Genomic DNA, 26,691 nt, shown 5'->3' with positions numbered 1-26,691 from the left:
AGAAGCTCTGGTGACAGGCTTTCTAAACAAGGCCCAGTCCGGCCCCCCTGTCGGGCCTGGAGTCCAAAACCACCCCTCACACCATCCACCACACATACACCAGCCAAGCCTGTCCTGGTCTGGGGGGGAGAGAAGAAAGACAAAGACCTGGGGGCTCTGCAGTCTTTGGTGGGTCCAGGTTTCTATCTTAGCTGCCTCTGACTTCTGCAGTTTCAGTCTTGCCTGCCCTGGTCCTTGGATGGCAGTGAGTAGGCACTAGCCACCTTGGCTCCAAGCACTGGTGGTCCCCTGAGTCCCTGTCTCCCCTCGGCGCCAACCAGAGATGCATGCTGCAGATTTTGGAGGTAAAGAGCGAGGGAGGAGGGGGCTGAAAGCTGGTCTGTTTAGCCAGTCCAGACAATGCTTCTGCCAGCACTACATGAAGTCCCAGTGGTCTTCCTTTCCATCTCCTAACTGGCTGAAAGAGTCAGACTGAAAAAAGTCAAAATCTGGGACAGTGTCTTCCCTGAGGCCTTCAACCCCACTTGTCTTTACTCCAGGCCCTCATTTTTCCTCTGAGAGCTGGGCAAGTTGGTGTACACTTGTGGGTGGGAGGGGAGGGGTTTCTCCTGAGGATTCGAGCAGAGTTCGTGCTCCTTGTGGCTCAGCCTGAAATTGCTCTGCTGCTGCAGGCCACTGTAGGTCACTGGGTGACAGTGGGGTTCAACACCCCCCCAGCTGGCCCCAGAACCCCAGGGACAGAGCCTGGCACGGAGCCTTGCAGGGAAGACACAGGACTCAGGGGCTCCGGGACACTTCTCAGAGGACCTGGCTGAGGCTGGGGAGGCTGGGCTGCAGGTGGTGGAGGCTGCTGCTGCTGCAATTTCTTCTTGTTTATTTTCCTTTCCTTCGCTCTGCGGTTCTGAAACCAAATTTTAACCTGGAAATGGATGGGTGGAGAAAACAGAAGGTGGTGAAGAAGAGGATGTGAGTGGGGGGAGAACCGATGTCATCAATACCTCCCTCTCTAACTAAAGCAGTGCCCTATCTTCAGGAAGGACCCCCAAACCCTCTCTCAGCCTTTCTTGACATCTCCGTAACAGCCCACCACTGGAGCCCCTCCCAAACCCAATTCAGCATCCTGAGAGAAGGGCCTCCCCCCTCCCCCCCTTTCCCCCAGGTTTCTTTCCAAAGCAACCTTTATCTACAACTTTACTGGAAAAGTTCAGAGTCTCAGAACCAAGGAAAACAGAAAACAGAAAGGCGCTTTCTGCACTAAGCAAGAGGAAGCCAGGGCTGGATGGACTTCAGATGGCAACCTTTGGCCTCTCAAAGCTAACCTAAAAAGTAATATTCCTCACCTTGGGGTGGAGAATGAGATTTAATGTGGGCTTCCTGGCTGTCAATGTGGCCTGTTGTGGGTTTTTTTCTAGACAATATAGAGAGTTTGTGAGTCAAGTCTCACCCCGCTAGTTTTTATGCGCAGGGACTGGGATCTATTAATTTTTTTTCCAGGTACACTGCTGGGCCCAAAGAGAATAGGTCTTTTAAGTCTTTATTGACCCAAATAGAATTCTGGATTAAACTAATACTGTTTTTTTCTTACATCTCCCTGACCCCCCCCCCAAAAAAAATAGAAAAATAATCAACATCATCAAAAAAGACTACAGGTGGAAGGAGTTTGGGTTTTTTGTTTGTTTGTTTGTTTGTTTGTTTGATAGCATTCAGAAGGAAAATTCTCTCCATCCTGCTGCTTTAATCTGCCCACAGAACTAGGTGGCTTCAGCAGCGTTGCTTCTAACTCTCCCCACAGGAGCGCCCCCCTACCCTCAGGCAGTGACCGCGTGGGGGGGGAGAAGGGCAGTTCCCACCTGCCTCTCCGAGAGCCCCAGGGTGGCAGCCAGCTCCGCTTTCCTCCGGATGGTGATGTAGCGACTGTAGTGAAACTCCTTCTCCAGCTCCAGCCGCTGGTGGTCCGTGTACACGACCCGGTATTTGTCTTTCGTCCGGGTTTTCACTGGAGGAAGAAGTCAGAACTGTGAACTAAAGGCAGCCCATCATTCATGGGTAATGACAAACCTCCCTAACCCAAGGGCCATTTCTCTTCCTCACTGCTCTGGGGGGCCAGGGTTTGGCTGGTTCCTGCCAGTCTGACAAGATCGCTCCCGCCCCCCAACAGAGAGCCCTAGGGGGAGGGTGTGGGGCTCTCCAGGACAACTAAACTAACCTTGGGGTTAAGTGGTTTTTAAAAATTAAGAAAAACTAGCCCAGCCGGCGTGGTTCAGTGGTTGAGCTCGAGGTTCAATTTCTGGTTATGGGCTCAATCCCCAGGGGGGGCCTGCAGGAGGCAGCCGGTCAATGACTCTCTCATCACTGATGTTTCTATCTCTCTCTCTCTTTCTCCCTTCCTCTCTCTGAAATCAATAAAAATAATAAAAATTAAAAACTAAAACCTCTACACACAGAAGAAAGCAGAACTGAACCACCATTTTGGTGAAACAAATATGTTACTGGAGCCAGCTAGGCCCAGAGGGAAAAAGAACAGGACAAAGTACCCAGAGTCCCGGGAATATTCAGGCCGACCAGAGATGAAAGCCCACCTAAAAACAGCTGGGATTGTGACTGCGAATTGGTGGTAGTGGAGGCTGCTTTCTGTTTGCTTTTTTGGAAGTGGAAAGGGGAGTGCAGGAGATGACAGGTTTCCTCAAGTCACCAGAACCACCCCCAGCACCCCAGGCCCCTCTGCAGGAATTCTGAGCTGGGGTCTGGCAAGCAGAAAGCCCCGCCAGCTGGGGACACTGTATATACCCGGTGGAACCTGGTTTGGCATTTCCCACTCTGTTTTTTAATCCCACATTTATTTTGCCGCAAACCCTGCAGAGCTATCCTGACCAAGAATCTGTACTCACTGGATTGAGTCAACATATTAAACCTGGGGCTGATTGTTTCACCGAAGGGCCTTGACAAATGGTGCCGCCGCAGTTGGAGCAGACTAGAGTCTGGCGTCTCCACCGCGTCTGTCCTGGGTCAACCCTCGGCAGAGCCACGGCCAGGCCGGGGTCTTCTGGCAGCAGAACTGGTTCTGTAGCCCGGTGCCCAGTCGGACAGAAAGATCTAAAGGGTCTGGGAGCTAGTCGGAGGTGTTTAATGCCCCGCAGGCCAACTTTGTTCAGGTAAAACCCTTTGCAAACCACAACAAAAGCGCCCTGGGAAGATACAGGCTGGATCAGAGGGAGCTCCCCCAAGCCGCTGAAAGGGGAACACAGCCGCAAACAATGCCGGACAAGGCGATCTTATCAAAGAAAAGCCCTTTCAATGCCTTAATAACAACCGCATTCTGTTTGAATTACCACTACTGAGCAAATGGCGGCCCGGCTTTCATCCCCTCCCCGCCAGGCGCATTAACATAAACACCGCCCGGCAGGCGCATTTGAATGGGCGCAGCGCCCCGACCCCCGGCCGCCGAAGAAAGTGAGGGAAACTAACAAGTCCCGAGGGCCTTCCAAGAGGTGGTGCGTTCCCACGAGCTACAGCCTCACAGGTTGCGACTCACAGGAGGCTGCCAGTGGTAGTCGCCCCTTTTCACAGATGAGGAAACTGAGAATCAGACTAGGTTAGGCAGGTAGTAGAGGCGCGGCTGGCACCGAGGTCAGGCTGGAGCCATAAAACACACCGCCAGGGCTGGGGAGCGGGGTGCAAAGGGGTCCTCTGAGCTCAACTCCCCAGTAGAGACACTCGCCTTGGGGTGCTGGGGTGCGACTCTCGTTCGGGTGCCGAATGCCCCGAACGGGCCGGGTAAACGTGGTGACCAGGCCCCTAGGCGCTCTGTGGCCCGCGCCCAAGGGCCTTGGAGGCGCCCCACACCCCCTGGGAACCAAGGAGGGGACTGGAAGAGGGGAGAGATGAGAGGGACTTGCCAGAATTCATTATTGACTGCGAAAGTCACCACCCTCTTTCCGGGCCCTAAAAGAGACAATGGCAAGGCTGGGAAGGTGTATATCAAAGCGGGCCGGGCCGAGTACCACCCCCTCGCCCCTTGACAGATGATGCTCCGCAGAGGAGCCGGGCTGCGGCCCGCGGGCCGCGGCCTCCGCACATTAACATCACAAGGCGCCCGGCGCCGACGGCGGCCTTGCCACCTCGTCGCGGGACTTCACAGCGGCCTCTCAGGTGCTGACCCCGCGGCCCGGGCTCCTGCGTTTCCCCTCCCTCTCCCTCCGCTCTGCGCTGTCCCGGGACGCGCCAAAGGTCTCCCTTAGGCAGCGAGTCCCCGCCTGTTGCGCCCCTGGCAGGCTCCGTAAAGAAAGCTTTCTTTGGGCGCGCTCTGTTCCGACCAGGGCGCCCCCTCTAGGGGAAGCGACCAAGCCGAGGTTTCGAGGCTGGCCCTGCGCCTTCTCCCTGGGCGGCTGCATTTCCCACCCGAACGATCCCGGCAGGTGCCCAGTGACGCAGAAACGGATGCCCAGAGACAGCCCCCAACGGTTGCTCTGATTTATACGGCTGTAATTGGCTATAAACCTCTGCGAGCGGCCGTAACCTGCGCGCAGCCTGGCTGGGTCAGAAAGGAGGGAAGAGAAAAGAGCGGAAGTGCAGAGGGCTGGGAAGACTTCGCGGAGCGAAAAGGGACGCCAACAGGCCTCTCCCGAGCCTCCTATTCACTCTTCCTTCCCACCTTCGCACACATCCCGACGCTACGAGGGGCAGACCCGGAACCGATGGGCCCCACAGTCCGGCAAACCTAGGACCTTCGCAGGAACAGCTCCAGAACCAGCGTCTTACCACTTGCGTGTGCGCGCGCCCGCGTGCGCGCACACACTCACACACACACACACACTCACTCTCACACTCACACAAGCTCACACACTCACGCTCACACACTCACGCTCACACACACACACACACACACACCCATCCCGGATTCAGAACAAACGACCCCTGTTGGGAGCTGGGGCTGAATCCGCACCACGGATTCTCGTCGCTCCCGCGGCTTCTTGCCCTCCAGCTTCAGACTGAAATGACCCTTTTGCAGATCAAAAGTTCAAAGGCCGGGGCGCGCCCCCTTCACCTTAGTTCCTGGGGCCAACACCTCCTTTCCGGACACAGCACCTCTGCCCCAGTCTCCCGACTCGCTGTAGCTCCGACCCCTCGAGGGGCCCGACTGGCCAGACCTGCGCCCACGCGCCGCCTGCCGGCCCCGGCCCCCTCCTTCCTGAGCGGTCGGCGCGGAAGCAGGGCGTAGAGAGCAGGCTCGGGAGCCGGGCGGCGGAGCTGCGACTCCCGCCTCGCGTCTCCAAACTGCTCCCCTAGTGCGAGCCGAGGCAGCAAGCGGGGAGAAGGCGATCCACTCGCTACAGCGGAGCTTCTCCTCTATCCGAACCTGAGCCGGGCTGTGAAACCAACATACTCACCCCCGCCCCCGCCCCGCCAGCCTAGGCGCTGGAGAAGCCCCGAGTGCCCGAGCTTCCCGACCTTGTCTCCCCGGCCCTCCTTCCTGGCGCGGAGCCCCCGACAACCGCGGACACCCGGGTGCGCACGGAACACGCGGCCCGCCCAGCAGACGGCGCGGGGTCCGCGCCCCCCAGGGCGCCCTCGCGGGGTGCGCGGCCGCTCACCTTGGCTTCCGAGGGACGGCTGCGCTGGCTTCCGCATCCACTCGCACAGGTTCCGCCGCTGGCCACCTGGGGACAGCTGTTCCGCCGCGGCGGTGGCGCCGGGCCCGGGAGGCCCGGGGTTGAGAGTCTGCAGCAATCCCGAGGCACAGGAAGGCGCAGCGGGCGGGTGGTGCGGGTGGTGGTGCGGGTGGTGGTGCGGGTGGTAGTCGGCAGGGCTGCTGTAGCCCATGGCGGCGGCCGGCGAGCCCCCGTTGAGGCCGTGCGCCACGGCGTTGGTTGCGACCGCGGCGCCCCCCGGCGCGTAACCGTTCCAGTCCTCGCGTAGCGGGGCGCCGTAGGCCGAGGGCCAGGACGGCCCGGGGGACTGGGCATTGTCCAAGTTCGCGGCCGCCGCGGCCGCGGCCGCCACATGGTAGCCGCCGTAGTCCGGGTACTGCGGGGGACTGACGAAGTTCTGCGGGGCCAGGTTGAGGCCGCCGGAGTGGCGCACTGAGCTGGGGTACATGCTCACGTCCTTGTCCAGGAGGTAGCTCACGTACATGGTGGCGAGGGCCCGGCAGCCAACCTCACCATACTGCCTGGGGCCAGACGCTGGGGGCTGCCGCGGGGAGCGAGAGGGAAAGGCGCGGACGCGAGGAGCCGCGGGTAGCTGCGCCCCGGCCCGCGGTGCTCCGCTGGCTCCTCGCGGCGCTTCTGCCTCTAAGGCGGTCCCTCCCACTGGCCTGTCTCCACCCTCCCTCCCTCCCTTTCTTCCTTTTTTCCTCCCACCTCCTTCCCACTGGGCTGCAGAGGCGGGGAAGACCCGCCACAGGCTGGCGCGCGGAGCCCGGGGCCGAAGGCCTGACGTGATTAACGAGTGTTTACAGGACTCTATTAGTAATGACACAGACACCAATGGCTGGAGACGTCCAGGCGCAGCGCGCACCCCGCGCGCAACCCCCCAAATATGATTTGCATTTTAAAAGATAAGGGGGGGTGCTCGCGAGAAGGCGGCGACCAGACCACAGCTAACTATTCAAACCTTTATTGCTGAGGGCTTCCTCCTTCCAACTGGGTGCACTCTAACCTCCAATCACAGGTTCAAAGAATGAAAGCAAGAAACTTGCAAAAGAGGGGGGAGAGAGCTGTCTTGGTAGGAATCTGGACTTGGGGGCTAAGGGGTAGTGTTGACGCATTTGCAGGAAAGGGGGGGGGGTCTTAAGAAGCTCCCTCTATTCTAAGAGAAAAGAAAAGGGAATCATTGCTTTGACGGCAACGTTTCTAGCCACCGCCTGAGGTGAGGAGCGGAGACGGCAGAGGTGCTAGGCTCCTTCCCGCCCTGTGCCCCCCGCGAGAACGACTCTGCGCCCCAAACAGCTGCCATGGCTAACCATCCCCCCCCCGGAAACCACTCGCCCTCCGTACGAGATAAATTATGACCCTAGCTGCGAGCTGCATCGCCGAGTTCACCTAACATTTGGGATTTAAGTTAAAGCAGTTAATTTTAAGAAATTACACTCGACTCAAAAGTCTTAACTACAAACCAAGTTAGAAACCACGCTAGTGGAGGGCAGTAAGGGAGCAGGAGGAGGTCGCTCCAGGGCAGGTACCGGTTACACCGTGTGTCTGTGAGAATCCCGGGAGCTACACTTATGTTTGCTATACTTAAAGAAGTGGTTAAAAATCAAGGAAAGGGAAGCCCAAGATGTCTGCTAATATGTACCGAGGTCCTAAAAGCACTTTCTCCTGTACAAGGTAAAACATTCTTGGAAGAAAATTGTTTTTCATCTCCAGGGGATGGTAAGGGAACCCTGGCCCATTACTAATGATCGCTTCTGGAAAGCTTTGAGTGGGGAAGAGCTGAGAGAGGATCTTCCTTGGTTTTTGAAGCATTGTGTCCAAGGGCCAGGGACTGAAAGTGTGAGCTGTGGGGACCTATGCTGCGGGGGATCTGCACCTAGAGGAGTGCGGCCAAGGAGATTTGGCTCCTGCACGTGCGCTCCTCTCCGTTTAACCACCACAGGGAGTGGGCCTGAGGCCGCCAACTGCCATCTCTCTGAATCCAGGTGGCAATGCCGGGCTAGGATGCACAGAGCCAGTCTAGGCTGGGCAGGCTGACACCGTAGCTTTGTGCCTGATCTAGAACCGGAGGGGCACTGGCCGCTCTCCTTCAGATCTGCACTCGGCTCTCACTGTTAAGCTTTCTCTGGTATTTGTCACTTCATCTTGTATCTATGGAGCCCTTTCCAGGGCCTTTCATCTCCCCTGATCCTCGCCTCTCCCTAGAACTGGGACAAAGCCGGTGTTGCCATGCTCTTCATTTTACAGAAGAGCTGCATGGCGCAGAGACACCAGGCCCAAGCAGGCTCAGGGCGTCGGGATCTTCTGCCCGCTGGTCCCGCCAGTCCTTTGTGTTTCCTAGGGAAGAAGGCTAACATGTTGCGGGGGATGGCAAGCTGAGCACTCAAGAGGTAGGAGAGCTGAGCAGGTCATCCATACAGACCCCCTGAGCCTGGCCCAGACAGCTGCGTGTCATCGGACCTCTCCAGAAAAAAATAGAAAATACATTGCAAGCCCCATGACAAAACTCAAATCACAGAATGGGATGTGCGTGTGAAAAGGCTGTCTGCGGTCCTGATGGGGCAGGAATGTGAGAGGTTAAGTGATGGGCACTGAGGACTTTTGATCTAGTAAACATCTTCCTCCTCTTCCTGGAGACACAGTCCCTCCTTCCGTCCCCACACCCCCTCCCAGGCCTCAAGCCCTGAAAGTCAGCTGAGGCCCAGGCTTGAGCCTGTGTCTTCGGAATGTGGGCATTCTTTGTAACAATTACTTTATTGGGGACAGCCGTCCCCTCCGCCCTGTGGTGGCCACTTCCTGTGTTTTTATGGCCCAGCCGCCAGCCACTGGCTAATTGTCCTGGTTTTCCAGCTGTGTCTCTGTGCTCCGTGCCAGAGAAAGGGCTCTGGCCTGCCCACCCAAATGCTTCGGGGGTGGCCAGGGTTGCTCTGGCCTCAGGGGTCATGCCAGGCCCAGAACTGGCCGGACTGCAGGGAAGCCTGGGGCTCACTTGGGGTGTGAATGCTGGAGAAAGGAAATCCTTGTGAAAACCAATTGGTTTCCTTCCAGAAAAAAAAAAAAAGGATCCATGGTAGCAGCATGGCCCTGCCCATGAGCTTGGGGTCTGGGATGTTGGGTGGGTGAGGGGAAAGAAAGCCAATAATGGTGTCCTTGGACAAGCTCCTCAGAGTGGAAGTGTCCCCACATCTGGGTGCCCGCAGTGACAAGGTGGTGGAAGCAATCAGAGAGGGGTGGAGATGGCTGATGGGGAGAGAGCCTGGGTGTCTTTTCATCCTGATGGCTTAGCCTCTAGCAGGTCTTTGTTGGGTGCCTATTCCGAGGCTTGCTGTGGATGGGGTGGCTCCTCAGGCCTCTGGGTGCAGGTGTGTGGCCCCCAGGAGGATGCAGGTGCCACCTGCATTAGAGCTCCAAGCAGCGCTTTCTCAGTTTTAGACCCAAGGTGCTTGGCAGTTTTCTCAGAGCCTTTTTACCTGAGCTGAGAAGCAGCTCCCAAGGTCATCCCCAACCTTGCTGCTCAAGGCTCCTTTCCAGTCAGTACCTCTGGTCTCCAACCCGCTGCCCTACGAGAGAAGCCTTCAGCAAATGGTTCTGGAAGAGGCCAACTTGTTTGGGAAGTTCGGGCTGGGTTTGGGCTGGGGCTGAAGCTGTGGTGGCCCCATGGAGCCAGAGCTACATGAAGAGGGGCCCAGGTAAATAAAGTGTCAGGAAGACTACTTGGGCAGCCACGACTCAGTTATCAAAGGGACTTCTCTTTGTTACAGACGGTGTAGAGGCCATTCCACATTCCTCAGAGAAGGTCGGGGCTTCCAGGATTCCACCCAGTGGCAAGGGCAGGGGTGCAGAGGGGGATGGGAAGAGGGAGGTGCCGGAAGGGGCGGGTTGCTTCTCTAGGCAGATGAGACACTCCTTGAATCCACAGATCATTGACAGGGCTCCCTCCCTGCTCAAAGGTCCCCGGTGTTTGCTCCACCTCGGGGGACCCTGCTTTGTCCCATATTTGTGGCTCCTGGAAACTGGGGAGGCTATGACCCTTGTAACCCAGATAGGGCAGGCCATCTCGATCCACCTTCGCATGCAAGTCTACTTTCTAAATCCCTTTTAAGAGCAAGGAAATTATCCCAAAATGCACCCTTCCTGACTCCCTCTCCACCCTGCACAGGAAACCCTCACCTGCATTGACCTGAGTTCCCAGGATAATTAAAGAACAGTAAGAAGGAAGAACATGTCTGATAAAATTTCGGCTTGGCAATCTATATTGCTGTTAGAAAAAAGACTCAGTCTCTACTTCACTGGAGTTTAGGGAGTTCCTCAGCCATTGCATTCAATCAGCAGCCCTCCCTCCCCCCCCCCCCCACACACATACATAAGAAGGCTCAGTAATGGCTGGTTTGACCCCAACATCCCCAATCCCCACCCTGGCTGCCCACAGCCCACTCAGCTAACCTCACTGGGAAGGAAATGGATCAGTGTCCTCTCTGTGGGGCCTCCCCAGAGTCCACTGCCTGCTCAGCCCCCTCAGGCCACATGGAATCCTGTGTGTTCATCCTGAAAAGCAGGGAAGGACCACAGCTGTCCAAAGCTGCCCAGGAGCATATTTGTCCCTGCCCAGCACAGTCCAACTGAGTGTCTGGTCCTTTCTACCTGAGGAAAAGTTCCTGAATTTGTGGGAGGTCATTGGTAGACTCAGGGACCAGGGTGCCAAACAGGGGGAAAAACAGCTGCGTTACTCCTCCCGTGGAGGCACCACCAAGCGTTCTGAACCGAGGCAAGCAATACCTTTTTCCTGCTCTTCTATCCAAGATACAGTCTCAAAGCCAGGAGATCTAGGAAAATAAAGAGCCTTGGGAGAGGGGGTGGAATTTGGGGGGCAGAAACCTAGTTTTGCTCATTGGATGAAAGTTATGTAATTAAATGGTGAGGTGGCCCATTTCCTCCCTTTCTGATGAAATCAGTCTGGACACTGTGCATATTGTATAACGCACTCCAAGTCTGTGTGATGGGTGGGCACAGAGAATGATTTAAAGCCCCTAGAGGGAGGAACTTGGGGCCTCACTCCAGAGGAAAACCCTTGATGCTGGGAGAACCAGGCTCTCAGGCCAGCAACAGCTAGAAGTTATCACGTAGCCTTCAGCTACCATTTGTTCACTCACCGGTGCCTGTGCTTAAAGTGACCTTTGTTTATCATATGAAAATATGTTCCTAGGAAGTCCTGCACAGTAGGCTTTATGGGACTGCGGAAAGGGGGTCAAGTAAAGGTTCAGCTCTCCTAGAGTCCCTGGGCTCATTAAAAAGCTCCTCTCCCTAGAGAGGGGACAGGGGACTTGATGTCTGTGTAGCCCTTCCATTTTACAGGAGAAATCAAAAGCCCAGAGAAGTTAGGTGACTTTCTCAAGATTGCACAGCTATATTCCAGGCATTATGACTAAATGAGCTGCTATAGCGCAGCGACTTCCAACCGGTGCGCTGCAAGAATGTTTAAAACAGGCCATATCTGACTATTGGTCAGGGGCACTGACCTCTTCTCCCTTAGATCGTAAAATTAAAATTGACAATAGCCAACACAACAACAGTCTTCTTGTATGAATGCATCAAAATGGGACCGATTTTTTGTCAGATCGGCCAAAATATAGCATATTTTTGGGTGTGCTGTGTAATTTTAGTAATTTATGTGTGCCATGAGATGAAAAAGGTTGACAACCGCTGCTATGGTGCATTCTAATTTTGTGCACATGTCATTACTAAGGCTGCTGGCGCCACCTGAAAACTGCCCCCCCCAAGAGGAAACCAACCAGAACGACTCTCCTGGATCCCCAACTCCCTGCCCTACCCGGCCCCAAGCTTTGCCAGGACAAGCCATTCTGCTCTCGGGACAGTTCCGAGGACTTTCCCTGTCCTATTTATTTCTCCCTTCCACAGGCACCTGCTAACTGCGGCTTATTAGTTTATTGGATGGTGAATTTTCTACAAATTCCATCTCAGATTTTTCTCCAATTGCCAAAGAAGGTACCCATCTATTTTTGTCTCACAGTCAATATTTTCTGAAAAGAGCTCTTTATTTTTTAATCAAAACTAATATCCTGTGGCTGTTCTCTGGAAATGTGTCAAATGTAAAACGGGTAATGTTTATGCAAAGAAACTGATCTTCCCCCCCTTCCCTTTTCCCCACGTCAGTGTCCGCGGATGGCGTTTAGGCAAAGACCAAAAGGCCGCCCTCCCTGGGGAAAGAAAGGAGCCCCCACTCAGGCCCCGGGTTACGCAGGCGAAAGCCTAGCTCGGCCGGCCCGTGAATTCCTGGCGCGGGCTGTCGGCTCCCTTCAGCCAGAGCGGCCAGGGGCTGGACTTGCACATTATAAGGGGACCGGAAAATCCACAAGGCAGCCGCTCCTCAGAAGGGCTTATACATGGAAGGGCTGAAGGGTTCCAGAAGCCAAAATCAGCTCGTCGGCCTCTGAGCGTTGCCGTCGTGCTTTGGTAACGAATTGGTAAGTAAAGTACTATTATTCGCCCTGGCCCTGGCTTCCACACCGACCACTTCTGCGCCCCCGACACTCCTGGGCGCGCTCTTGCCACCCAAACCGCCACGGCTGCTGCGCAGGCGGGGATCCAAGTCCGCGCGTGGCCGCGGTCCCTGCCGTCCGCTTTCTCTCCCGCCTCCTGCGCACCCGAGCGCGGAAGCGAGAAAAAGTCTCCGCCAGGCCGAGGCCTGCAGAAGCCCAGGGCGTGTCACCGTTTGAGCCAAACTGTGGCTGGAGAAAACTGCCCTGCCAGACCTCGGCAGCCACAGGCCACCTGCCCTCGCGAGGCACGGCCTCCGCCTCTGCTCCTACCGGAGAAGAAAGCAGGAACCCTCGGTGGCTTTGGCCAGGACCCTTCCCAGCCCAGCGCCCCGTCCCGCGTCCGCCCTCCCGGCCGTAAAGGCTCTGGCATCTCTGAAAGAGGCACCACGCAGCCAGATCTTCCTTCCCTAAACCCCCAGCTCCTTTGAAGGGGCGGGTCCAGCGTCTTTCCCCACGCGAACCCTCTCCTGCAGAAATAAACAATTCCCCTGACAAGCTTTGAACCCTTGAAATGTAACTGTGAAATTGGAGACACGTGGTCGTGCCTGAGAGGTCCAGATCACATCTACCTTCGGCCCTGGCCCTGGGGAGGTCTGCCCATCTTAGGGTGAGCACATTTACAGAAGGAGCCCAGACTCTGCATTTGGGAGCCCATTTATCCAAGAGCTGGACTCAGCCAGTGTTGAACAGGGTGCCTTGAATCTAGTGCATTATTCTGAGCGTCAGGCCCAACCTGTGGCACTTGTATCCTGGGCCAAGCAGCAGGTTTCTTGTGTGCTGTCAGGAAAGCCCCAAGTTACCCTGGGTGGGAGACAGGCATCTAGCCCTAGGCCCAAGGGCTCCACCTTTGCCTCTGGGTCCTAGAGCACAGAAACGAGTCACTGAGTTCCCTTTGTGGTGTGCACCTGGCCTTCCTATACCCAGAGAAGGCATCTGGCACAGACCCCATCTACAAACGCCTTCAGTCTCACCACTAACAGGAAATTTTAATTCCTTGATTAAAATTCCGGTGCTGCCAGAGTGGCTTCTTTCTGTTCAATCCAGCCCCAACCAAGGGTGCAGCCACATTGCTTCTTATGGAAAAGAAGGGGTTTTTTTGCTGCTGTTGCTGCTAACGCAGACCGATTGGTCACTACTGGGGGTTCCTGTCTTTAAAAGGGCCAACTCTGCCCTCATCGAGAGGATACACATGGCTAGTTTCTCCTCTGCCAACAGAAACCTAAGGAGTATTTGTTGGGGTCTGTTAGACCTTCCAGTGCGTGTGGCAGAGAGGAAGAGGGGGAGGGTGTGGTGGGCTTTTCCTGCAGAGTGGACATTCTGGCTGTGGTGCAGGGACCTGCCCAGTCAGCTGGGGCTCTGGAGCCCCAGGGTGCACACGCTCAGCCAAGCCGACCTAATCCAGCCAAAAAGATTTCTATGGGCACAGATTTTCTTCCATTCCCCGCTCTGTCAGCACTATGGCGTCCCATCTTTATTCTGGGGCCACAATATCCAGCACTGCTCCATGAGTGTTAAATTATTAATTTTTATTGTTAATTTTTTAAAATGACTGATGTATCTCCTAGGCAGCCTGAAGTTCTGAGGAGCCCACCTTCAGGAGAGAGGACAGGCCACCTGCCCCAGACCTACGGGCCCGTCCAGCTTGGAGACGCCCCTACTCTCACCCCTCTTCTGATCAGCGGCCTTCCCAGGGCTGGCCCATCGCCGGGCTCTCCCCTTCCCACTGTCCCCACACGGCGTCCCCGGCGCCGCAGACGGAGACCAGCGCCCGCCTTCCTTGCACTGGCTCAGTATGTGCCCCAGAGTGAGAATGCCCCTTCCGCCCACATTTAAATGTCCCTGCCGCAAATGAGGTGAGAAAAACAAACAAACAGACAAACCGCTGTGGAATAAAAGATTCCTTTTCCGTCCGTTTTGCTTGGCAACTCCGCTTAGCAGGAGAGGCTGGGTAGCCAGAGCTGGATCAGCGCTTTGGAAACCACAAAAGCTGGTGGTGTCAACGGGCTGCAAAGGGAGTGAAGAATTGAAGCAGTGAGCTGGATAAATGGGGCAAAGCACGAAGCTACAGAGATATTTTGGCAAAGCGTGCGAGTGTGTGTGTGGGGGGGTGAACAAAAGGGCTTATTATTCGTGTGATTGCCTCAGTTCTCCCCTCCTTTGTGCGTGCGTGTGGACGCGGGTCGCGGCCTGCGTCTGCCCCCGCCTAGGGCGCGCGGCGCAGGGTCGCGGTCCCCGCGCGTCCCGGATGCGGGCGCGCGGCCGCTACAGCCGGGCGGGGTCGACGCCGAGGAGGTCGGCGAGCCGCAGGCGGCCGATCTTCTTCACCTCGCCCAGGGCCGTGCGCAGCTCCTGCGCGGCCGGGCAGCGCAGCCGGCGCGCCAGCTCGCGGGGCACCGCCTGGCGGTCGCTGAGGCGCGCGGCGAGCACGAAGGGGAAGCCGAAGCGCGCGCGGTACTGCGCGTTGAGCTCGGCCAGCCGGAGCCGCTCCTCCGCGCCCAGGCTCGTCAGGCCCGCGCCGCTCTGCTCCCGCCGCGACTCGGCGGTCAGCGTGCCCCGCTGCAGCTCGCGGCCCGCCAGGTCCGGGTGGCAGCGCAGGATGCCCTCCTGGCCTGCGGAGAAGCACAGACACGCGGCGCGAGCGTTACGGACAGGCCGACCCGGCTCTCGGGACCGCCGCCTGCCCCGCCCCGAAGAGGCTTCCGGGAGGGAATCGAGGTTCCCAGGAGATGATGGGGGGCGAAAAGGAGTGTCCTGGAGGAGCTGGAGCGCCCATGGCACTCGCCCCTCAAACAGGTCCCGAAACTTGCGCCCCTGGGCCCCCGCTTCTTTCGGCCTGGCCAGGACCCAGGGGCGGGGCGGGAAGTGACAAATTTGTCCTTTGAGACCTCGGGGCAAGAAGAGCGGAGGGGGTGAGGCCGCTGAGACTCGGAATTTACGACTTGCTTGGGAGGGAGCAGGACGCGATAAGAAGCCCGAGCGTTTCGTATCTTTTCTAAGTCCTTTGCTCTCAGGGGGCTTTGATGTCTACGAGGGCCCGAGGACTTCCTGCAGAGGCCTAGGAATGGGGCTCGTTCTGTTCCGAAGGAAAAGGAGCGGGAGGGTCCCCGGGGGTAACCTCGATGGGATGTGGCAAATAAATGCCCAGGATTTTGTGGCCTTTCTGGAATCAGGCATCCAAAGAGCCCTGCAGATGATTAACTGAAAAAATATTTTTGTCCAACCGGAATCCCACAGCCCTTTGAATGAAAGCGGCTTTTCTCCTTTTAGGAAAATAGCAACCACCCCGCCTGAGGCTCACTCCCCTTCTCCAGCAGTAGATCCCAAACAGACCACAGAATATAACGTTTTCTTGGAAGATAGCTTCTCATAATCCCCTAGGCCTAAAATGGGACCCCCTGGTGTGATTCCTGGGAGTTTAAATCCTAATCCAAGGGTTTTCTTGAGCCTGGGCCAGTCTTTCCACCTAGCTGTCTAGAATTGGAATCCTCAGGGCTGGGCGAGGTTTCAGATATGATGAGAGGGAGCTATAATCTACTGTACACTGAGGGTAATGACACCAAATTTGCTGATTAGTTGTGAGGATTAGCGACAATTCATCTACCTAAAACACGGCACCTAATGCCAGCAAATGTTCAACAGCCATTATTCACTAAATCAGAGTAAAGTGACTGAGGTGCGGCTGGAAGATCTGACTCTGGCACTGGGAATAGGCAGGGGGCTCTTTTGGAAAAGGCGATGATCACATAAAACCCTCCCTCACCGCTGGCGGAGTAGCTCAGTTGGTTAGAGCATTGTCCCCATACTCCGAGGCCCAGTCAGGGCACATACAAGAACCAACCAGTGAATGCATAACTGGAACAGCGAATATCTCTCCCTTCCCCCTTCCTCTCTCTAAAATCAATCAACAAATAAAAATTTAAAAACCCTTTTAAAATTCAAACATTATCATTTCTGCCCAATTAAAGGATGATCCTGATTCACCATCTAACTCATGGACCAAAGTCCTGAGCAGTGGGGAAAACTGTGGGGGAACATCTGCATTTAAGAGAGGATTCGGTGGAGGCTCAGAAAGGGCTAGGTGACCTCCCCAAGGTCACTTAGCCAGTAGCTGACCGCACCTGGACTGCAAATCATGGACATCTTTGGGGCACTAGCTGCCTCTAAGAGGTTAAGGGGAATTTAAAATGAAACCCATGTCACCAATAATCCCATCTCTGTACCACCATGGTTTTAGAACCCCTCTCATGGGCTCTGTCCCTTGGGTCTTGCAAACAGGAGATGGTTCTTTCCCGCTTCCTGCACCCAGCCTGTCCAGGTGGTGCAAAAATGTACATGTTATATTCCACACCTGGTGACCCCCCAGCCCCTAGTTGGATCCAGATCTGCTGTGCACCCACCTAGCCCTGGGACCCTCAGAGGATTTGGCTGAGGTGGAGAGAACTGAGGCTGGGCGACTGCAGGCACCCACCTGGAAGGACTGGCCCCGCGCCCCATCCCTGCATATTCAGATTTTCAAAGCAGCCTCCAGTGGAGGGAGCTGACCCCCAGTCCTCTCACAGACCTCAAGTCTATGCTTCCCTTCCCCTCATAGGCCCCGGTGTGGGGGCAGGGCCTGCCTCCTTACCGCCCCCTAGGGGACTCCCCTGGCTGTCCCATGCACACTCCACAAGCCTCTTTCCTTCTTACCCTTGCACTTCTCTTCTCATTCCCCTGGGTTGGTCTGTCTCTTGAAAACATCGCCTGGGGTTAATGTTTGCCTAGGACTGAGCATGGGTTTTCTTTCCACTGTTTGCAGGAGGAGAGAAAGGAGGCCAAGAAAAGGGACAGAGCATAGAGAAGAAGAAGAAAGACTAAAAAATAAACTGGAACTTACACACACACACACACACACACACACACACACACACCCTTCAGCTGCAAGAAATAGAACCTGATGTCCAGTCTTGTCGTCTGTCTTTATTGCTCCAAACCTCTGAGCCCTTGACTGCTGCCCAAGATGCAGTCCCCTGGTTTGCAGCAAAGCTTCAGTTCCCTTTCAAGGCTGCACCCTGTAAGCACTCCCTGGCCTTAAAACCCCAGAGGGGCTGGTACTTCCCACCTGCCTGCCTCAGTCCTGCAGGTCTTCCCACCTGGGATACCAAGGTGCTAACCAGGACACTTGAATGTCCCATGGTTCTCAGGACCATTTCAATGCTGCCTGTTCTTTAGTCTTTCCTAAAATCTTAGACTCACTGTCTTTGCCACTGGCGTGTCAGGTGTAGAGATGTAGGTGTGGATATGTATTGTTTGCTGCTGCCACAAGTCATGAAACCTTTGCATCAAGAAGAATTCCTGTTGGAACAAAGAGCTGGCACTATTTGTTCCAATAGAAGACAGGGCAGGCAATAGTGGTCACTGAGGAGCAGGCAATTGGCTTAGAACCCCGTTTCAATCCAGCTGTGTCCCTACATTTGTGCCAGCCAGTGTGTGCCCCCTCCTGGTACAATGGATCATCTATTTTCTCTGTTGAAGATCAACCTCTCCAGTGGTGTTCTTGAAGCCAGCCTCTTTCCATCTCAAAGACTGCCCTTTCAAACATCAGTTTATCTTCCTTGCACTCACTGCCTTATCATAACACAACACACAAACATGCCTTAGAATCACTTGTCCCATAAACAAAATTAAATGCCTCCCTTGAGTCCCTGTTGTCCTCTAGATTCTCCCTATGTCTCTGCTCCTTCTTACAACTCAAAGGAGCTATCTATGTAGTATCTCCACTTCATCACCTCCCATTGCAGGTTCCTCTACCGCCCACCAACCATTCTGCATTCATCAAGGGCACAGGTGATGGACATCTTGCCCAAGCCCATAACCAGTGCTGTCTTCTTCTCTCAAAACCTCTTTGGGAGCATGTCACAGGGTTGGCCCTCTCTCCTTGAGAGATTACCATCACTTGCCTACCTTCAGCACTGGTTCTCTCACATCTCCTCCCTTCTGTATTTACAATGATGTGCTAAGTGTTCTTATCTAGTCCCAGGGCTTGAAATGCCATCAAGTCTCTGATGCCACCCAGATCTAGTCTAGCCCTCAGCTTTCTGCTGAGTAGCTTCGTTATGGTCCACCTGAACACTATTTTCATCCAGGTGATTATCAGGCATCTCAAACTTAACAAACTCCCACTCGCCACCCTGTCCTCTCAATTCTTTAGCCTTCCTCATTGTAGAAAACACTACCATCACCCTCCCAGTTCCTCAGATTAAAATTTAAGAATTATCTTTAATTTCTCTTAGTTTTTAACCCACCTTCCCCCAACAAATCCAAAAATCTTGTTGGCTCTAGCTCTAATATCTATTTTGAGAATCCAGCCATATCTCTATCACCCCTCCTTCAATCCTCATGGAGAGAACCATCACCTCTCACTTTTACTGCCACAGCAATCCCTCTCCCTGGCCTCTCTTTCCTCATATGCCCCACTCCTCACTTTCTCCAACCACCTTGGTCTTTCTGGGCCCTTCAAGCACCAAAAGTCTGTGATTCCTTTTCTTAGAGTGGTCTTGCAGATCTTTGTGTCCTTCTCATCTTTTGGTTTTATACTCAGAAGTCACTTCCTAAGACACACCTCTTTAATTACGTATTTTCCACAATAGTTGGTATTTTCTAATCCTTTCTGTGATCTAAAATTATCTTATTTATTTATGTTAATTCTGTCTCTCTTCACCAGGACATAAACTCGCTGAAGGCAGGGATTGTCTTGCTCACTGTTCCATCCCCAGTGCCTGGGACAATTCCTGGGTCATGGTGGGCACTCAGTAAGGTTTTTTGAATTATTATTTATTGATTTTAGAAAGAGAGGGAGAGAGGGAAAGAGGGAGAGAGGGAGACAGAAACATGGATTTGTTGGTCCTCTTATTTATGCATCCATTGGGTGATTCTCATATGTGCCCTGACTGGGCATCAAACCTGCAACCTTGGCATATGGAGACGACGCTCTAACCAGCTGAGCTACCCAGCCAGGGCCACTTGATAAGTGTTTATTGACCAACACATCACTCTTGGGGAAGTGTTTGATATATTCTTTCACAACACATTCTCATAGCCTCACCTACCTTATAGCCTGCATTTGAGGGATTTATTAGTATCTAACTCTATTAACTTAATGTTTTGAAGTAAATATTAAATAATGAATTATGCCGTTATTGCGATTCTGAAATGCCACAAAAAGATGCACGATTAACTCTATTACAGTTTTATTGTTCTTTGATTTTTAACACAAATCAATGCTGAACTGGTTCATTATTGACTCTGTGTGTGTGTGTGTGTGTGTGTGTGTGTGTGTGTGTGTGTGTGCGCTCGCGCTTCAATCTTCCTCCCTTTACTATTGTCATTCCTCTTTCCTGGAAATCAGGAGGTTGGCTTGAAATGATACTTTGCAATTATTGCTACAGCCAAATATTAATCCTGGACTGCCACCTACTGGCTAATAATCATTATAGCATAACCTAAATGGATTGTCAACCTTGGTTTACTCTAGAAACTGGATTTTCAGCTTCCTGCTAGTGGTAGAGTGTTTTCTTAGATTATTTAAAACACATGTTTGAATAGGGAGATCACCATAGCCTGCACATCTCTTTCTCCCATTCTATCTCTAAAATCAATACAAAGTATATGCTTGGGCAAGGAGAAGAATTATTAAAGTCCCTTCTGGCTTTAGGATATAAAGACTCACTCAGTTTGTTCCTTACTACTCAAGGAACAGAGCTGGGCTACGCAGTCAGTCTCACTTTATTTGATAATTTAAACAACCAAACTGGGATCTGGAACACCAAACGTTTATGTTAATTAATACATTAGTAACCAAAGGCATAAAACTCCCAGGACCTAGACTTGGCTTCTGATTCCCTGGAAAACCCTTCAAAGGCTGCTGGGTTGACTATCGGGTTGAGTCCCAGTTCTGCCTCTTTCTAGCTATGCGTCCTTGATCAAGCCACTTAATCTCATCGCACTTCAGTTTTCTCCTCTTTAAAATGGGGACAATAATAATAATAATACTTGTTTTATAGGATTAGCATGAGGTTCACATGAGTTAGCAAATGCTAAGTGTTTGGAAAAGTGCCCGAAACACACTGATAGTAAGGGCTGAATACCTTTTAACTATTGTTATTATTATTACTTTGCTAATATCGCCCATCTGGTGTCATTAAAGTGATTAGCTATAGGGGGGGGGATTGAGGCTCTGCTCCCAACTGCCTGTCTGAGACCCGTGGGCACTATCGTAGGGCTGAGAAGTGAGATCCACCAGCAGAGAGATGCCTTAACTAGACTTTAACTAACCTTAACTAGAGCTTCTGGCCAAACTGGTTGGGGTGACTGCTGGTCGGAAAGAAGATAGGAATAGGGAAATTTTTATTTCATTATCTAAGCTCCTGGTACAGAGCCAACTCCATACAGATAAATAACTGTATAAACCAGTGAAGACTAGATTTAAATTATTTGTGCTATCATAGCTTTCTCCCTCAATGCATTCCTTCCAGCCCTGCCACCCCTTTGGATATTGAAACAGGTCATGGGATTTTCTTCCTTTCTCTTTCCTTTTCCTAATAGGAAAAAAGGTGATTCCCAAGGCATTCGCACTCTTTAAAAACCACCTCCCTCTGGCTTAGAAGGCTTGCATTTATTTGGCCTTGGCCATTTTCCTGCCAGACGTTTTGAACATGGGCTCCCAAGGCCTCGTGCTTTTCCCAGCTTGCTCTGCAGGCTCGGGGCTGGCTGTCCCTGTGGGTGATCAGGCAGAAGGCTCCAGCGCCCATCAACCTCAAGGCTGAGCCCGGTGATGGAGGGGAGCTCAGCTTTGGAGATGCCCTAGAAATGGGTCTACAGGCCCCATTTTCATTTTATAACACCATCAGTTTGATTTTACAACACCATCCTCCACCTTCCTGGATGTGCCTAAACTGAATTCAGATGAGTTTCTTACTCAAGAGCCGTTCATCTGACAATGGGAGACCATCCCAGATGCCAAAGCCCTGCAGACAAGCGAGGCTCTGTGTGCTGGCCTCACTGTGGAGGAGAGGGGAGCGGGAGTGCTCCCTCCCGTCGGATCTCTGTGGAAGGCCCCCTGTGAAGGCAGCACTTGCCCCCCTACTCCCATCCCCTTCTTCTGCATTCGAACCCATGCAGTTTTAACAGGTAAAGCAAATGATTAGAAGTCTTGGAACCTAAAGGATCTCAACCTATTCTCAAACTTTATATGGGTAGGGTAGGAAGCCCGGCTGGCTGGCCTGGAGCTGGGTATGGGATTCGAGTGCCTAGTGGGCCACTTAGGTCAGCAGAGCTGGCGGTGCCCACACTCCTCAGGCCCCAGAGCAGGTGTGGTTCATGGCATCTCTGAGGAGTATCACGATGGCACCCGGGGCCTCTAAATCCCTGTGAAGCTGTCACCTGGGGTTTGCCTAAACCTCCACCCCACGCCCAGAAGTGCCTCCTTTTCTCTCTACCCAGAGGAAATCAGTGATTTCTTTCCCTTTCTCCAGAGGAATTCTTTCAAATTTGTGTCTTTCCTCCTTCACTCCCCTCTGGGGAAGCCGATCTCAATGAGTTTACTTTCGGCAGCAGTCCAGTCCAAACTGGCCCTTGCTGATAAAAATGTCAGCCATTTGCTCTTTCCCCTGGGCTCCTGAGATATTCTGATATCGACCCATCTTCTCTCCTGCATACAGGCCATTCCCAAAGCGAACACACTCAGCTGAGAGAAGGGAGCCCCCAGCCAGGACCCCAGCCTGACCTCTGGCCTCTGAGCCTCCCGGAGGCCCCGACCTCCTTCCCCAGGACCTCGTAGCTTTAATATTTAACAGCCATGTTACCGGAGCCAACACACATTCTTTCAACTTACTTTTGGCTTAATACCTTGCAAGGGCTTGACTCCCACTTACTAATTTTGAGGAAACTTTGTGACCCTTACAATAAAATTAGCTAAATAAATATACCAGTTGTAACCAATTAAATGATCAAAACATGTTTTGATAACACTATCTGAAACCCCTTTGTGGAGACTCTCCCAGTCCATGAGGCCTTACCTGACTGTGGCAGAGCATCGATAAAGGCAGAAAAGTGCTTCTCTAAATCTTCCAAGTCAGAGAATGGGCGCTGGGACCAAACAGCAGCCGCAATCAGAGGACATCTCTCAATGACATTCCCAAACACATCCACGAATTCTCCAAAGTCCATGGAGTTGACCTTCTCCATGTCCATTGTTTGCAGGTGGTAGGATATTGGCTCCCCTCTCGCAGAGTAGGTGACAGTGACTCTGCTCACTGAGTTATATTTGCTGAACACACAGGCTTGTTTTTTATGCGACACCAAGTTGGCATGTTTTCAATGCCTGGGGAGAAGCAGATCCAGAGGACTTGTGTAATGAGCAAACATAGGCTAAAGGTTCTAATCCAGGGAGTGAAGATCTTTGTGGTAAACATTTTCAATCAAACTGTTCCCACTGTCAAAGCCAGTAGGGGCCGTATTTCACTTGCAGCATTTAAGCCACATGCAGTTTGGTGTCATTAACATTTTAATGTCAACATTATCCCAAGGAATTTTCCCCAAGAACCTCAAAGACAGGTCACAGGTCAGCCCACTTGGAATTTGATTTCCCACTTATTGTTGCTGCTGTGAAGGACAGGTAGTGTATTTTACTCTCTATCTCAAATGCTTAACATAATAGGTAGGTACATAGTAAATGTTCATTAAACAGGGGACCTAGAACCGTGCCCGTGGTGGGCTGGCAATAAATCCCGTGGGGTGAATTAGTTGACCAAATAACCACACGGATTAATTTTCACCCTCATGTCTTTCACAGATACTCAAAACAAAAATACTGTGGAAGATAAAGTCAAAGAAAAGGAGGGATCAGATTTTAAAAATAAAGATTTTAAAAATAAAGATTTTAAAAATAAAAATTTTTCCTTTAGAACCAAAAACGCAAACGTATTTCCAGAAGTCGTACTAGCTACACATTTGCTTCCATCTGAATCAAATTCAAAGAGAGAGCAAATGCGTTAACAATAAAGCAGTCACATTTGTCCCTGTGGTCTGTGAGCGGCAGGTGACAGTGGTGCCCATGACATCTGTCAGCAGCCACAGATTTTGTCCTAACTCTGTAGATGTGTCCCAGCCCAGGTCTCGCCCTGGCTACCTGGGCCAAGGTCATGGCTGAAGCATGGACAGAGACCTCATCCCTTGAAAAGAAACTGATGAAATTTGCTTTGCAAAGGGGAAAACCTGGTGCGAGAAGCACCACCGTTACCGATCCTGTCTTCAATATGAAGGAAGTTATAGACGATTAATTACCACTTCATGTCACATACCTACCCGTGTGTGAAAACACGCAGGATCCTGCGGAGTGCACGCTGGGGCCAGCCTGCAGCCAGGGCGGAGAGCATGGACCCAGGGGAGTCCTGATCTGCTCTGTCCCTACCATATGGCACTTGGCAAGTCTCTTTGTCTGTAAAATGAAGATCATAATAGTATTTACCTCATGGGATTTTTGCGAAGGTTACGTAAATTAGTATACCAAAGCGCTTAAAATGTCTCCTTTACTTAGCACCACCTAGGTGTTGGCCACAGCATTTCCTATTAGTCTCTCCTTTGGACCAACCACAGAATTTTCTCTCTTTCCCCTTCTGCCTCCAGAGTCACGTAGTCTTTTCCTTGCCCCTGAGGTTCTGCCACAGACCCAGTTAAGAGCCCAGTATCCATTTTGCCCCCCCCCTCCCACCACCGCCCTGAGCCTCGGTTCATTCCAGAGCTGACCCGTGCAGCCTCCGCAAGGTCAGAGTGCGCCGTGGGGAGAGGGAAGGTGGGTCTGTCTGGGCCCACACTACCGTCTGTCCAGGCTCCCCAGCTCACTCCTAGGCTCTGGGTGAGTGGGAAAGAAGATGGAGCAGAAGCAGAGGAAGAAAGGGGACCTGGCTCCACTGCCCCTGTCCCCCACCCTTTTTGCCTGACCTCCTTACCTTTTCCTTCTCTTATCTCCGCAACTGAGGGTCTCCCGCCCTCACAGAAACTCCTGCCTGGGGCTTGGAGCCCGGGGCTGGTCGGTTCCTCTGTGAGCAGCCGGAGATAGACATCTGCATTTGCAAGTGGAACCTGCTTGGGCTCAAGGAAATGCTGATACACCTGGTGGGAAGGGCTGCCTACTGATCTCACAGCATTTCTGGCACAGGCTGGAAAGCTAACCTCCTTTTATTTAAAAATTTTTAATTGAATTTATTGGGGTGACATTGGTTAATAAAATTATATAGGTTTCAGGTGTACAATTCTATAGTACAGCATCTGTATACTGTATTGTGTGTTCACCACCCCACGTCAAGCCTCCTTCCATCACCATTTCCCCCTCTTTACTTTTTCTACCTCCCCCACCCTCCTATCCCTCTTGCAATCACCATACTTTTGGGTGTCTGGAGAGTTTTTTGTTTGTTTGTTTGTTTTTTGCTTAATCCTTTCACATTTTTTACCCAGCCCCCCAACCTCCTTTTATTTTGTTCTGTCTATCATATAATAATGGAACTCCAAATAACCTACAACACATGAACCTTTAAGACACTAAGGTTAAGGAATTAAATAGTCATGGGTATAGGAACAACATTGACAAAAATTGCTATTATGGACCTAATATATCAGCCCATGCCACAGAGCTCTCTGGGGCATAACTTTTCCTGTTTGTCTCTCACCAACCAAATTAATCAAAGTAACGTAAGGTAATTTTTGTCCAAGCAAAAAGCTAAGTTAATGAATTCCACACTTGAAATAGGTTACTTGTATGGTATATAAATTATATATCAAAAGCTAGTTTTTTAAAGTTGTATATAAGTGTAGCTTCCTAATTTGTGTTTAACCATACAAGATATGGTTCTTATGTTCTGATGTAAGGCAATTTTTGTCCAAGCAAAAAGCTAAGTTAATGAATTCCACACTTGAAATAGGTTACTTGTATGGTATATAAATTATATATCAAAAGCTAGTTTTTTAAAGTTGTATATAAGTGTAGCTTCCTAATTTGTGTTTAACCATACAAGATATGGTTCTTATGTTCTGATTGTTGAATATATTATAGTTGACTTTATTATAATTTTCCTTTAAGAGACTTTTAGCAATACATGGAGAAAATTCTTTTTTTAATATTTTATTTATTGATTCTTTGGGGAGGGGGATAGAAAGAGAGAGAGAAAGAGAGAGAGAGAGAGAGAGAGAGAGACTGATTTGCTGTTCCAAACATTTGTGAATTCATTGGTTGATTCCCGCATGTGCCCTGACCAGGGATTGAACCAGAAACCTTGGTGAATTCGGACAATGAGCTATCTGGCCAGGGCTAGAGAAAAATTCTTAAATAGGTACGGTTAAATTTTTATTTCATTTCTTAGTTGAAATATTTCATGTGTCTGCTCCCTTCAACTATAGCTGTTAATTTTTTGTGAATGCAGCTTATGCAGGAGTGTTTTCTCAGTAAGAGGCCAGAAAGACAACTTGCTTTCTTACATATACAGTCATGATTTGAGGCAAGTTGGGAAGTTGGAAATCTTATAATCTTGCTGTTACCAGACCACTTTCATTGGCTGAGGACTGAGCCAAAGCAAGATGAAGGGCTTCAGGAAGGAGCCCAGAGGCAGGTGTGGCTGTGAGGAAACAGGGAGGTGGGTGCCAGGCCAGGCCTGCGCTTAGTACCTCCATGTGTCTAAACTTCTTAAACCTTGTTTTCACTGTCTGTTAAATGGCTACAGAACAAGGCCCTACTTTACAATTTGTTAAATGAAACAATACATGTTAAGCCTTTAGCACAGCTCTAGGATATGTGTGTTATCAATAAATGCTAATACAAAGAATTCATCAAAGCCAACCTTAAAGACCTTATGTTAGGTGAAACAAGACAGTTACAAGACAAACATTGTATGTTCCACCTATATGAGGTACCCAAAGGAGTCTACTTCATAGAAGCAGAAAATAGAATGATGGGTGCCAAGGCTGGGGGAAGGAGGAACGGAGAATTAGTGTTTAATGGGGACAGAGTTTCAGTTTGCAAAGATGGAAAAGTTCTGGGAATGGATGGCGGTGATGGCTACACCGCAACATGAACGTACTTAACACCACGGAGCCGTACACTTAAAAATGGTTAAAATGGGAAGTTTTATTTTATGTATATTTTACCACAAAACATTCATCACAGCCTTTTCTGCCTCACTAAGATGATTTGGAATTTAATATATGTTTGAACCTCTAGATGCTAAAAAGGTGTAGTTTTTTTAGGTGAAATCTCCTCTCACCTTTTTTGTTGTTGTTGCTCTGATGGTGATTGTGGCATTGACAGAAATATTTATTTTTGACAAAAATGACAGTGAGAGTGGCAGAGGAGTCCAGACAAATCTATTACTAAGAAAGTCCTTCATGAAGGAAGGAGAAAGAAGGAGGATCAGGAAGAAACACAAGTGACAGTGGTGGGGGAAGGAGGGACAGAAAGG

General features: G+C 51.7%; 2 protein-coding genes across 3 annotated transcripts; both read right to left on the bottom strand.

The window, feature by feature from the left end:
- Window positions 1–682: 682 nt before the first annotated feature.
- CDX2 (caudal type homeobox 2) lies at window positions 683–6,132 on the bottom strand (the record flags this gene model as incomplete). 2 transcript variants are annotated; one of them, XM_081128926.1, is made up of 3 exons in its annotated part: window positions 683–919; window positions 1,851–1,996; window positions 5,592–6,132. In XM_081128926.1, the coding sequence occupies 3 exons, from the start codon at window positions 6,130–6,132 to the stop codon at window positions 683–685; spliced, it is 924 nt and encodes a 307-aa protein (XP_080985052.1). The 2 variants fall into 2 exon arrangements, with proteins under 2 accessions (XP_080985052.1, XP_080985053.1); XM_081128927.1 differs by having other exon boundaries at window positions 874–919; window positions 1,855–1,996.
- Window positions 6,133–14,089: 7,957 nt separating this feature from the next.
- URAD (ureidoimidazoline (2-oxo-4-hydroxy-4-carboxy-5-) decarboxylase) lies at window positions 14,090–22,488 on the bottom strand. The gene is made up of 2 exons (XM_081128211.1): window positions 22,261–22,488; window positions 14,090–14,817 (listed from the first exon to the last, which is right to left on the bottom strand). The coding sequence occupies exons 1-2, from the start codon at window positions 22,433–22,435 to the stop codon at window positions 14,471–14,473; spliced, it is 522 nt and encodes a 173-aa protein (XP_080984337.1). The 5' UTR covers window positions 22,436–22,488; the 3' UTR covers window positions 14,090–14,470.
- Window positions 22,489–26,691: the final 4,203 nt, after the last annotated feature.

The sequence above is a fragment of the Miniopterus schreibersii genome, assembly GCF_964146895.1.
Source record: "Miniopterus schreibersii genome assembly, chromosome: 2".
Lineage (NCBI taxonomy): Eukaryota > Metazoa > Chordata > Mammalia > Chiroptera > Miniopteridae > Miniopterus > Miniopterus schreibersii.
This window is presented reverse-complemented; position numbering and strand designations above follow the sequence as displayed.

Bases quoted from the DNA above. Each gene is read 5' to 3' on its own strand.
- URAD (XM_081128211.1), bottom strand. From the start codon at position 22,435: ATGGACATGGAGAAGGTCAACTCCATGGACTTTGGAGAATTCGTGGAT. The intron at 14,818-22,260 runs GTAAGGCCTCAT...GCTTCTCCGCAG, and splicing joins CGATGCTCTGCCACAGTCAG to GCCAGGAGGGCATCCTGCGC.